The 13,394-nt window shown below is 35.5% G+C and overlaps 3 protein-coding genes across 3 annotated transcripts; all 3 read left to right on the forward strand.

Annotated features, from left to right (window-relative positions):
• The first annotated feature begins 1,731 nt into the window (after positions 1 to 1,731).
• LOC121240234 (ATP synthase subunit delta', mitochondrial-like) lies at positions 1,732 to 4,380 on the forward strand. The gene is made up of 2 exons (XM_041137630.1): positions 1,732 to 2,102; positions 3,783 to 4,380. Exons 1-2 carry the CDS (start codon positions 1,836 to 1,838, stop codon positions 4,125 to 4,127), a joined length of 612 nt encoding a protein of 203 aa, XP_040993564.1. The 5' UTR covers positions 1,732 to 1,835; the 3' UTR covers positions 4,128 to 4,380.
• A 1,757-nt stretch (positions 4,381 to 6,137) lies between these two features.
• Positions 6,138 to 6,943, forward strand: LOC121240235 (FCS-Like Zinc finger 3). The gene is made up of 2 exons (XM_041137631.1): positions 6,138 to 6,391; positions 6,512 to 6,943. Exons 1-2 carry the CDS (start codon positions 6,270 to 6,272, stop codon positions 6,672 to 6,674), a joined length of 285 nt encoding a protein of 94 aa, XP_040993565.1. The 5' UTR covers positions 6,138 to 6,269; the 3' UTR covers positions 6,675 to 6,943.
• A 3,686-nt stretch (positions 6,944 to 10,629) lies between these two features.
• Positions 10,630 to 13,211, forward strand: LOC121240230 (pentatricopeptide repeat-containing protein At2g21090-like). The gene is made up of 2 exons (XM_041137627.1): positions 10,630 to 12,705; positions 12,978 to 13,211. The coding sequence occupies exon 1, from the start codon at positions 10,775 to 10,777 to the stop codon at positions 12,626 to 12,628; it is 1,854 nt and encodes a 617-aa protein (XP_040993561.1). The 5' UTR covers positions 10,630 to 10,774; the 3' UTR covers positions 12,629 to 12,705; positions 12,978 to 13,211.
• The last annotated feature ends 183 nt before the right edge of the window (positions 13,212 to 13,394 follow it).

Consider the following 13,394-nt stretch of genomic DNA (forward strand, 5'->3'; position numbering starts at 1 on the left):
ATGATTTGTAAGGGAATAAATGCATCCTCTTAACTTTTTTTTTTTTTTTGGGGATAAAGTGAGCCGTAAATCTGGTTGGTATTATTAGTGGTTTAATTAGATGACCTACTGAGTGAAGGTCTCTATGCTACACTACAAAGAAACAACAGAGAAAAATGTCAGCTTAAGATAATGTTGAATAATACATACCTACCTAGTAGCACAAGAATAATACAGACAAATCCTAATCCTAAAATGCTAGTACCTCTATATCTATAATTCTAGATAAAATTTTAAAGTATGTAAGTTTCGTGTATTTTTTTAAAAAATAGTAACATCTATTATTAAAAAATTAATTATTTAATATAAGTCTCATAATTATCCAATTTTTTATAATATGAGAAAGAGAAATTTATGCAGTATTTTAATACTGTAAATATCATTTAGATATATAGGGTAGTTCTACCGGAACTGATAATTCAACTGAAGAATTCAACAAGTGTAAATGTATTTTTTTATTTTATTTTTATTATTTTTCTTTAATCATTTTTTATATATCTTTAAATATTTTTTTAAAAATAAAAAATACCAATTCATTAGTATTCACTTTTTTTAACTATTAAATAAAATAAAATAAAATAAAAAATCACTTTTATAGATTCTATTTTGGATATATATATATATATATATATATATATATATATAATATAGAAATATGGGATTTATAGAATCAAGGGGGCGCGGCGGCCACGTACGTACGGCCATTATTCCATATTCATTATCAAACTATTATATAAAAATAGGACCATTTAATATTCCTTTTTCTTGTACTATATTATTAATTGCTATCTTTTTATTGGTACTATTATTATTAATTGATTAAGTAATTAATGTGGTGCATGCCGATCATGTCACATGCTCTTCTCTTTCTCTATCTTTTTGTGTGTGTTGTCACTTATCCTTAAGATTGCTTTCTTCACAATCTTGGTATGTTCTAAAGACAAAAGAATCCATGTGTACGAGAAAACAGCATTGCTTTTGGGATCTGCAGACGGTGTTTGCTATCTATCTACCTCTCCTTTTGCCTTTAAACAATATTTGCTACATGCATTAGGATATTGTTTGGCTTAATCATGGAGTGTTATAATATTTATGAGAATATTTTACCTTAAAATTCTTAATGGGTTTTTTTATAGATTAATTTTATATTATATTATAGAATTATTTTATTCTCTGACTTGTATGTAGAATACATCATCCACTTTACTTATATGGATTCAAATTTGAAAATGTTTCTTCCAAATCAAAGTCTCGATTCGATCTCAAAATATTTGAAGATGAAAAGTTCTATTTATAAGTCGATGTGGATAACACATATAGTAAAACGCTTACATAACATAATTTGATTTGGGCCTATTTTTTCACAACTCTTTTCGACTCAACTCATTTCATTTCATCTAATCATTATAACTTTATCAAATTTTCACATAAAATAAAATAAACAATTTCAAATTTTCAAATTTTAAAATAAAAATAATATTTTATTTAACTTTTAATTTGAATATCAATTCATCACATCTCAACTGTAAAAATAAACGAAGCCCAAGAAAGAGAAATTTTAAAACTTAAATCATAAAAAAGCCCAATTCCATCTCACACAGAAAGGCCGAAGTCTGGAGGTGCCGAATAGCCCATAGAAGCCCACTAGCAGAGAAAGCCAGGCCGAAACAAAGTCTGTGCGACAAAGACCAAACATCCTCTGTATTTCCCCACAGGGTACCCCTAGCACAGCTGCACCCAAACCTTCTTCTCTCTCCCACCCTGCGAGAGCCGAGCGACCTCACCCCTCCCACGCCATGTTCCGCCGAGCCACCGGCCTCCTGGCCCGACGCTTAATATCCTCCTCCGGGTCCAGGGCTAGGCCATACTCGACCGATCTCCCGGCGGCTCCCACTGCGGATTCAACCTTCGTGGAGGCCTGGAAGAAAGTGATACCAAACATTGAACCCCCCAAGACCCCTCTCTCCTTCATGAAGCCTCGCCCTGCTACTCCCCCATCCATCCCTTCCAAGCTCACCGTCAATTTCGTTCTCCCGTATGCCTCTGAGCTGTCCACAAAAGAGGTCAGTTCGTCTCGCCCACATTCTCATTCGTGAGTTTGGTCTAGTTTAGTGTGAATTTGTGGGCTTTAGTTTATGTTATATGAATCGTTGTAGGCGTCGTTTTATTTTTGATTCTGAGGTCTGGTAGTACGGCATCTGTGTTAGTGTGAGCATTTGTCTTTGTAGGTTTGGTTCTTTTTATTCGGATTTCGAATGGTCTGCGCTAATTTTTGTGACTGTTGAATATGGCACTCTTTTTTGTCGATTAAACACAGAGCTATTAATCACTTAATCTGTTGTGGGAGTCTTTTGCTAGTTTTTGACTTTTGAGTTCGAATGGCACGTTTTGATTCGGATTAGAATTTCCTAGCACCAATCAATTTTTACCATTTGGGAGAGATGGACGAAACACCACTGGACCAGCTGCATTTCGGAGATAGAACAACTTCCGATATCCGAAAATGTCTTTTGTTGGCCAGCCTTTAGGTGAAGTAACTAAATAGCTACTTAAGTTTGGGTTTTGATGGTCTTTGCTTAGTTTTCTATTTTTCTGTTCATGCTCTTTCTAGTAACTAAAAATCTATGCTGCTATGTTTGATGACCATCTAGGGCTCAGGTCTCATTATCTCAAAGAAAGTGGAAAGATGACCTTATCATTTCTTACACTCAGAGAGGAGTTGTAACTCCAGGAGAATCTCGTAGAAGAATGCTGGGCCATTTGAAATCATCTCTTTAACTTTTGTATTTCTTGGATGTTACTATGTCATGAGTAGAGAAACTCATTGTTAACAATGATTATGCTTTTGTCATTTTTGTAGTCATTTTTCTTTCTGAACTTTCTAGCTATTTACAGTCCAGCATATCATCTTTCGATACATCGCCAATCTTGTGTATATGCTTCCAGGAATGGTTTTCTAACTAAGAGCCAAAAAGTGTTGTAGTTATAAAGTGTGAGTGACAACAAATGAAATTTATAGGTACACTGACTTAAAGAGTTCACTTGGATGTTGTGTTTTCCATAGTTTGTTTTCTTCTATTGCATATAAAACTTGTTTGGATTTTCAGCCTTGTTTCTGATTTAAATCTAATTTTGATTTTCCTCTTTAAATCTCCCCCAGTGAAATTGCTTACAATGTAGACCAAATGATTATGTCCTCCCCCCCAAGTTGTGACCTGTACCCTTTGAAGAGCAAATGTTGTGGATACCTTGCCTATATATATATATGTGTATATATATATATATATATATATACATCTTTATCACCTATCAAAGAAGTCAATAATCTTCTACTAGTGTTTTGGATTTTCAATTAGAATTTAAGTGGTTGCTGAGAAATTGTAATGAATATTTGGGAATTGAAACATTGAGTATTACCATAACAAAAAAAGTGATGGTTGACCCGTAGAACTGTGTTGCTCATGATTTCCTAAAATTTTATTGGGTTTAAAGCAATGAAGAGTCATTTTAAATGCTTTAAATTACTCAATTTAAACCCTATGAAACTCCAAAAATTGAATACTCTCTTTTTCCGCATGAAGAGTATAATCCTTGTACGGTTCACCTGAAGGTAGTATATATTAATTCTTTCCTTTTTCTGGATAAGTATATATTAATACTAGCGTGTAGAGTACAAGGCTTTTACCCTGCGCTTGAAGGAAGTTTTGTTGCCCATCATTGTAGCGTACTGTTTTTTATGTCAGGTTGACATGGTCATAATACCAGCAGCAACGGGGCAGATGGGTGTTCTTCCTGGACATGTAGCAACGATTGCAGAGTTAAAACCTGGCGTCTTGTCAGTGCATGAAGGGAATGAAGTGAAAAAGTATTTCATCAGCAGTGGCTTTGCTTTCATTCATGCGAACTCATATGCAGATATTATTGCCATCGAGGCTGTCCCTGTCGATCAAATTGATCCAGGCCTTGTTCAGAAGGGGCTTGCAGAGTTCACCCAGAAGCTGAGCTCGGCCTCAACTGACTTGGAGAAAGCTGAAGCTCAAATTGGAGTTGAAGTGCACAGTGCTCTCAACTCGGCGCTGACAGGCTAGTGTTACTTATATTTGTGCCTTCCCCCTCTTGATTTATCGATTCTCTCACTTCTTTGACTTCTTTAAGGCTACCCCCATTGAAGCTTTTGATTTGTCTCCTTGACCCAATACTACTCGAGACGTTTGGTTCATCTACTTCTGTGTTGAATGTGGGGTTGGTGGAAATAATCTTTGAATATGTGTATTCTGGCATTCAAAAACTTGGAGCAGAACTTCGAGGAACAAGAAAAGTTTCCTTTCTTTGTTTCTTCTATTCATCTTTTGGTTTAAACTTTAAAGACCATATCATCATCATCTTCTCTGTTTTTAAAAATATTCTGATATTTTTGTATAGAACCTGTTCATAGGCAATGCACATGAGAGACGTACCAAATTAACCAAACCCCCCAACAACCATGTTAACCGGATTTATTGAGGAACATGGTTCAAGTGAAGAGAAGTGTTACAGGCACAAAGAAATCTCATAAAAATAAATTTACAAACTAATATAGTTTCATATGATGTGTTATATGAATAGTTTTATAATATAACGTATTATATTAAATTATGTCAGTTTATGAGTTTATTTTTATGAAATATTTTTATGGCTAAATCATTTCTATTAGAGAATTATAAACTTGCCTTTGGAATTCATGAGAGGATACTTTCCAAGTCCAAGTCGTTTTCAGTGCATAATTGACATGTTATGAAGCCCATCATGCCTTATAGATTTTACCTCCAAGTATATGTAAACAAATATTTTTAATTCATCTTATTATTATAATTTTTTTTTAATTTATATACAAAATATAATAAAAAATTTAAAATTTTTAAATCTCAAAATAATAGTAATATTAAAAATTAATATTTTATTTAACTTTTAACTTTCATCTAAAATAATTTTATCTTATCTCACTATTCCAACGGGACCAAGAAAAAAGAACGATGTTTACAATCTTTGTAGCTGTTTACAATCTTTGAAGCTGTTATTGTCAACGATCAAAGATTAAAAAAAAAAAAAAAAACGTAAGTTTATATAGAGGTTTTACGAATTGAAACTGAAAAGCTTGTAAAAAATCATTAGAAATTAAGGTATATTAAAGTCTTCTTATATTTTGAATATATGGTAATTGATCATATATTTGAATATATGATAAAGAGAAATAAAATTTGTTCGCATCAAATCCATTTTACGAGATGTATTTAGAATATTAATTTTTTAATAATATTTATAGATCTATAATATTATAATTTAATCTTAAGAAAATTTTATTTTCAAGTTTGTGTATAGAACAAATATAGTAAAGTGTTTACATGACATAATTTAATTTTAAAAATAAATTTTAAAACTTGAAATCTTACAATTAAATATGAGTAATATTACATACCGTCGTGGATTGTGTAATTTTCGTGCAGTGGCTTTGAAATAAAGTGGGGTCTGTTATTAAAAATATAATTTTTTTATGTGGATTCTGTATTTATTCATTTTTTAAAAAATGATTACGTTACGCTAACGCACTTATAACTGTAATAATTATTTCTTATTAAATAATATTATTTAAATTATGTGTATATTATACTCTATACACCCACTTGAAAATTCAATGACTCTAACCTCAAAAAAGAAAAAAAAAATGAAGAAATTGAAAATAAAATAACCAATTAAATTAAGATACAATAAATTTCCAATTGCATTATCACGATCCTAGAGAAATACCCCTTGGATCTTGGCGCAGTCTTGACACGTGCAATAATTATAGTTGGTGCTGCGTTGGTGCACCAACAAGTAGACCCCACGTGCGAGGTGCTGACCGGGCGACACGGACTATGGATGTGGGGTCCGAGACAAGGACACCTAGTGGGCCAAGTACAGAGAACCAGCACGACAATGCATCAGATGGGTCCCACTTTTATATTTGTTTACCGAAAATGGGACCATGCCAACTCAGCTCCAACGCTGGCCGTTGTTAACTTATTGTACTTTCTGTTTGTTTTTAGTTATTTCCTCAGGAAAATGAAGTCTTTATATCCGCCCACTCTTCTCGTTCACTTTCTTCCCTCCTTTTCAGCATCTCCATTATCATTCACTCTTCTTCATCGGGGAGCCTTCTCCATCATCTCTAAGAGTCGAGAGTCTGCATCGATTTCTGCAGTTTTTTCAGCATGAGATCGCCTATGTCCCCTTCCTTGGTGCGCGGCGATCATCACGACGAGCCCCACTTCCTTGAATCTTGTTTCCTTTGCCGGAAACCCCTTGGTTTGAACTGCGACATCTTCATGTACAGGTTAGCTTGCCTTTTATTAATTTCCTTCGTCTTGATTTGATATGCTTAAACAAGCTCTTCCATCGCCTGCAGTACATAATGATTACTTGGATTCTAATGGGTGCATGGGAAATTTTGCAGAGGGAACACACCGTTCTGTAGCAAAGAGTGTCGGAGAGAACAGATAGAGTTTGACGATGCCAAGGAGAAGAAGAGCTGGAAAATGTCCCCTCCTACTTCTTCTTCTTCTTCTTCCTCTGCACCAAACAAGTCTGTACGGACGGGTGCGGTTGTGGTGGCCTAGTGATCTCTACCAAGGAAGAGGTTCCACGCGAAAGTTGGATCTTTAGGACTCGAGTCTCTAATCTTGCAAAGCTAGCCATGAAGGAGCCGATCGAGGGTATGCATGCGTCTTGAACAGCCTGAGATTTTGCATATTCAATGCATAAAATGAAGCCCGGCGTAAACGCCTGGTTTGTGCAATTTTGGGTGTAATCGATCTCTGTTTAAACTTTTTTTTTTATTTTTTCGAAATCTTTTAGGCGATGATGTATCAAAGAGACTTTTGCATGATTCATGAATAATCTTTACTCTGTAGTTTTGGGTTTCTTAATTCCTTCAAGAATCAAAAGCCATTTGTGTAGTAGCAGAACTTGTGCCTTCATCCAGCTTCAAAACTCAAAAAGGGAAAAAGCTATACTCACAAAACAACAGAAATGCATAGAACTGTCTCACAAAAGTAACTTGCCATCTATCTTAACGGTTAAAATTACTATTTTTTTTTAAGGAATGTTACATCCACGAAAGAATTACACAAAAATAATCATATAAACTAATGTGATTTTATCTAATCTGTTAGATCTAATTTATAATAAAAGTAATTTTACAATATGACGAATCACATCAATTTATGACTAGAGTATTTTTCCTTTTTTATTGTCACCGGATAACACTAATTGGAGACAAAGTCTCGACTAATTTCAAGATCCACAAGTTACCTACAAGTAATTACTCGCAAGTGCACAACGTCTTGAGGGTCTTGAGAGAAATAGACAACTTGAATTTTAAAATCGGCCAAAAGATTGATCTGGATACCCTTATCCGCCCACTTTCATATATAGACTTCATCCTTTCAATTCTAATGATCTGTAGACGATGATGTATTGCTTTAAATTCCTTCTTATAACAAAAGTTCTGTTATTCATGGGTGAGCTCATTCAGACGGATGATTTGGTTGTCGATCGGGTACAGTTTTCATGCATAATTAATTTGTTTTTACTTTCATTACTCGTGTACAGCAAAACGGAGAAACCTATGTAAAAGGAAAAAAGTGTTCGACTACCTACATAACCTGTACACAAAAGGAGCGTCTCTAACAATTGCTAGCCATGACTGACTTCCAAAACATACTTATCTTCTCAGTGCCGGGTGATGATCAACATAATCTAACTTATTTTCTACCGAATCGATCCGATGTGTTTCTGTCCATGAATTTTCGTTCCTTCAAGGTCATAAATCTTTGCAGGGTTAAAACTATCATGGAACTTGGGCTCTCTCGCGATCACAAACTTTCTTTCTACTTGCAACATTTTTAAATTTAAAAATAATAATAATATTAAAAAATAATATTTTAATAATATTTTATTCAACTTTTAACTTTTATTTAAAATCATTTTATCTCATTATTCGATGGAACCGAGAAAAAGTACATTGTTTACAATCTCATGCATTGTAGCTGTTATTGTCACGGTTCGTAACCAAAAAAAAAAACTATGTTTATGGTAATTGATCAATATATGGTAATTGATCTTGAACACACGAATGAATTCAATCAATAAATATTAATTTTGTAAAGAGAATTATAATTTGTTCGCATCAAATCCATTTTACGAGATGTATTTAGAATATAATTTTTTAATAATATTTATAGATCTAGAATATTTAATTTAATATTTAAGAAAATTTTATTTTTAAATTTGTGTATAGAATAAATCTAATAAAGTGCTTACATGACATAATTTGATTTGAAAAATAAATTTTAAAACTTAAAATTATACAAATCAAATATTACTATTTAAATTAGGTGTATATTATGATGTACATACCCACTTAAGAATTCAATGACTCTAACCTTAAAAAAAAAATGATGAAATTCAAAATGAAATAACCAATTAAATTAAAATACAATAAATTTCCAATTGCATTATCACGATCCTAGAGAAATACTGTCCCTTGGATCTTCACGTCGTGGCGCAGTCATGGCACGTGCAATAATTATGGTGCGTGCTTGCGTTGGTGCACCAACAAGTAGGCCCCAAGTGCGAGGTGCTGATCGGGCGACACGGACTATGGATGTGGGGTCCCGAGACAAGGACACCTAGTGGGCCAAGTACAGAGAACCAGCACGACAATGCATCAGTTGGGTCCTACTTTTTTATCTGTTTATCGAAAGTGGGACCATGCCAACTCAGCTCCAACGTTGGCGGTTGCTAACTTGTTGTACTCTTTTGTTTTTAATTATTGAGTTTTGTTATGTACAAGTAAGTTTACGTATTAATCTGTATATTAATATTGTTATCTTTATATTCTAAATTTAAATTAATACTGTTTTTAATAAAATCTACTTTCTAACCAATCATCTTAAATAGATACGCGTATTAGTGTACATAATCGCTTACAATTAGATTTTTTCTTAATTATTTTCTCAGGAAAATGAAGTCTTTATATCCGCCCACTCTTCCAGTTCACTTTCCTCCCTCTTTTTCAGCATCTCCATTATCATTCACTCTTCTTCATCGGGAGCCTTCTCCATCATCTCCAAGAGTCGAGAGTCTGTATCGATCTCTGCAGTTTTTTCAACATGAGATCGCCTATGTCCCCTTCCTTGGTGTGCGGTGATCATCACGACGAGCCCCACTTCCTTGAATCTTGTTTCCTTTACCGGAAACCCTTCGTTTGAACTGCGACACTTCATGTACAAATTAGCTTGCCTTTAAGGAAAATGCTTACGCCCGCTCGGATGTGCCGCTCCCACTTCCCGCATGACGTGGAATATCATGTGTAAGCATTTAAAAATTAAAAAATAAAGCTAAACTCATCCCTTCTTCAACCTTCTTCATCTTCAAAAGAAGAACCCAAAAACAAGACAAATCTAGAGAAAACATCCTGTACTCAGCACCAAGAGAAATCTAGAAATTAAAAAATAAAGCCGCCCATTTCTCCATTTCGTCTTCAACCTCTTCGTCTTCAAATAAATTAAACCCATCAACAAGAGAAATCCATCATGTGCTCGCATCAAGAGAAACCCAAAAATAATTCGTCTTCAAGGCAGAGAAACCCATCCCTTGCTCGCACCAAGAGAAACTCAAAAATAGTTCGTCTTCAAGCCAAAGAAACCCATCCCACCAAAGAGAAACTAGTTCGTCTTCAAGTCTCCATCCCAGTTCGAGAAACCCACACTTTCGTTATTATTTCCTTACTTCAACCAGAAAGAACATGCTATAAAATATACAGAATTTGACCCTTACACTTGTATTTTTAATAAAGTTGGTTCAAATGCATTATCAATATCTTTTCACATGTTAAAACAAGAACTTTCTTTTGGACTTTCGCTACTTAAGGCTTGGATTAAGCATGAATAAATGAACTCCACTGTGCTCTGTTATCACTATCACATGCATCATAAGTTTTTTATTCAAAATAAACCAGAGTTTGTCCTAATATTACATAACATTAACACTAATTAGCTAAGACGGAAATTCTGAAGAAGAAATGAGTAGCGGGGGAGTAATTAGCTAAGAGTACTAAAAGTTGTGGCCATAGAAAGACGGAAATTCCAAAAGACGAAAATTCTGAAGAGGAAATGAGTAGCAAGGGAGGGGAGGGAGGATGATGCGCCGGAGGCAACTTTATTTTTTATTGTTTTATACACTTGGCATGCCACGTAGAGCGGGAAAAGAGAACGGTAGGGGTAACTGTAGCATTGTCTATTGAATAATTATAGAACCACCGCTGATGGCTCCTGTTGGCTCTATTGTGTATTTTTTTATGTGTTTTTTTTTAATTCTTTTTTTTTATATAGATTTTTTTAACAATTTTAAATATTTTAAAAAAATAAAAAAATTCACAATATCATTAAAAAAATACTTCTTTAATCACGAAGTAATTTACTTCATGATGAAAGAAGTATTTTTTAATAATTTTTTTTAATTTTATGATTAAGGAAGTGTTTTTTAATAATATTTTAAAATTATTTTCTTTTTTCAATCAAGAATTTCGTATAGTACTTCTCGGTGTTCATATCAAGAACTTTAAACAAGCTCTTCCATCGCCTAGGAGCTGACCTCCCAAGTCACCAAGACCACCACAATCAACCCTGCAATACATAGATGAAGACGTTATGCAATGCCCTCTCTCTCTTCCCCAACTCTTAGGCTCCCCCGAGTAACATTTCACACCCGACCTAACAAGAAACATTCGGTCTCCAATACTCCCTGCGTTGTCCAATCCCTCCTCAACCTCGCCTCGGGAGGTCATCTCTCCCAAGCAATCTCGTCCCTAGAGCTCTTGTTCCGCAAAGGCCTCCGCTTGCCCTCCAAAACTCTCTCCTATCTCTTACAACGGTGCGCGGACTCCAAGTCTCTTAGACATGCCAAATGGGTTCACCTCTATTTGAAGCTCACCGGACTCAAGAACTCTACAACGTTTTTATCAAACCAGTTGATTGCTGTCTACTTCAGGTGCGGTGATGAAGTGGAGGCACGCAAGGTGTTCGATAAAATGTCTGCGAGGAACTTGTACACGTGGAATAATATGCTTTCTGGGTATGCTAAAATGGGGATGATTAAGCCAGCTAAGAGGTTGTTTGATAAAATGCCGGAGAAGGATATTGTGTCGTGGAACACTATGGTGATAGCTTTTGCACGGAGTGGGTGCTGTGATGAGGCTGTGAGGTTTTATAGGGAGCTGCGGAGACAGTCAATTGGGTATAACGAGTTCAGTTTTTCCGGTGTTTTGACAGTTTGCGTGAAGTTGAAGGAATTGGAGCTTACTAGGCAGGTTCATGGGCAGGTTTTGATTGCTGGTTTTACGTCAAACGTGGTGATTTCAAGTTCAGTTCTTGATGCTTATGCAAAGTGCGGGGAGATGGGAGACTCAAGGAGAGTATTTGATGACATGAGTGTAAGGGACGTCCCTGCTTGGACCACCCTCGTTTCAGGATATGCTAAATGGGGGGACATGCAATCAGCTAGTGAAATGTTTGATCGAATGCCTGAGAAAAACCCTGTATCATGGACAGCTCTGATTTCAGGCTATGCAAGAAATGGCCTAGGGTATGAAGCGCTTGAGCTGTTCACAAAAATGAATGTGCTTCAAGTTAAACCTGATCAATTTACATTCAGTAGTTGCCTTTGTGCTTGTGCCAGTATAGCTTCACTTAAGCATGGCAAACAGATGCACGCCTGTTTGATACGAACTAATTTTAGACCTAACACTATTGTTGTGAGCTCTCTCATTGACATGTATTCAAAATGTGGGAGTTTGGAAATTGGCAAGTGGGTTTTCAATCTAATGGGTGATAAGCGAGATGTTATATTGTGGAACACAATGATTTCTGCCTTAGCTCAGCATGGTCATGGTGAAGAGGCAATGAAAATGTCTGATGATTTGATAAGATCAGGAGTGAAGCCAGATAGGACCACCTTTGTTGTCACTCTCAATGCTTGTAGTCATTCAGGTCTTGTGCAAGAAGGGCTTAAGTTGTTCAATTCAATGACTTGTGATCATGGCATCATTCCTGATCAAGAACATTATGCATGCTTAATTGATATCTTGGGTCGGGCTGGACGTTTTGACGAGTTGATGGAACGACTCGAGAAGATGCCTTGTAAGCCTGGTGATCGGGTTTTGAATGCTGTACTCGGTGTTTGTCGAATTCATGGAAATATCGAGTTGGGAAGAAAAGCGGCTGAACACCTTATCGAGTTGGAGCCTCAATCCTCTGCTGCCTATGTTTTACTTTCAAGTATATATGCCGTGCTTGGAAGATGGGAGCTGGTAGAGAAGTTGAGAAAACTTATGGATGAGAGACATGTTAGGAAAGAACGAGCAGTCAGTTGGATAGAGATTGGAAATGAAGTGCATGCTTTCACTGTATCGGACAGATTGCACCCTCTGAAAGAAGTAATATATTCAGTTTTAGAACATTTAGCTGGACAGATGGAAGAAGATCCATCATTACTTTATACCGAAAGTTAAAACTTCATCAATTTTTATCTCTGCTGGGTGGGTTTTTACTTTCTTGGGACCTGGGCGACAGAGAAATTATATTTCCGGTAAATTTCGAACTTGTTAACATTTTTGTTCATTCTTTTGGATCAGATTCTCCAGTACAGTTGAATCGCCACATTAATGATGCACCTATGAGACTTGTTCTCTCTTGGAATATCTTCTTCTTTTTTTCCTGTTGTATCATTATTTTTACTCATTAACAATCCAATAAAATGAAATTGGTAATGAGTTTAATGAATTTCAAAAAAAGCTCTTCCATCGCCTGCAGTACATAATGATTACTTGGATTCTAATGGGTGCATGGGAAACTTTGCAGAGGGAACACACCGTTCTGTAGCAAAGAGTGTCGGAGAGAACAGATAGAGTTTGACGATGCCAAGGAGAAGAAGAGCTGGAAATGTCCCCTCCTACTTCTTCTTCTTCTCCTCTTCTTCTTCTTCTGCACCAAATAAGTCCGTACGGACGGGTGCGGTTGCGGTGGCCTAGTGATCTCTACCAAGGAAATGGTAGAGGTTCCACGCGAAAGTTGGATCTTTAGGACTTGAGTCTCACAAAACAACAGAAATGCATAGAACTGTCTCACAAAAGTAACTTCCCATCCATCTTAACCGTTAAAATTACTATTTTTTTATTTTTTTGGAGGAATGCTACATCCATGAAAGAATTACACAAAAATAATTCTACAAACTAACGTGACTTTACTTGATCCGTTGGATTTATTTTATAATAAAAG

This window comes from Juglans microcarpa x Juglans regia, chromosome 7S (genome assembly GCF_004785595.1).
Source record: "Juglans microcarpa x Juglans regia isolate MS1-56 chromosome 7S, Jm3101_v1.0, whole genome shotgun sequence".
In the NCBI taxonomy this organism is placed as follows: domain Eukaryota; kingdom Viridiplantae; phylum Streptophyta; class Magnoliopsida; order Fagales; family Juglandaceae; genus Juglans; species Juglans microcarpa x Juglans regia.

Bases quoted from the DNA above. Each gene is read 5' to 3' on its own strand.
- LOC121240234 (XM_041137630.1), top strand. From the start codon at position 1,836: ATGTTCCGCCGAGCCACCGGCCTCCTGGCCCGACGCTTAATATCCTCC. The intron at 2,103-3,782 runs GTCAGTTCGTCT...TTTTTATGTCAG, and splicing joins CTGAGCTGTCCACAAAAGAG to GTTGACATGGTCATAATACC.
- LOC121240235 (XM_041137631.1), top strand. From the start codon at position 6,270: ATGAGATCGCCTATGTCCCCTTCCTTGGTGCGCGGCGATCATCACGAC. The intron at 6,392-6,511 runs GTTAGCTTGCCT...GAAATTTTGCAG, and splicing joins TGCGACATCTTCATGTACAG to AGGGAACACACCGTTCTGTA.
- LOC121240230 (XM_041137627.1), top strand. From the start codon at position 10,775: ATGCCCTCTCTCTCTTCCCCAACTCTTAGGCTCCCCCGAGTAACATTT.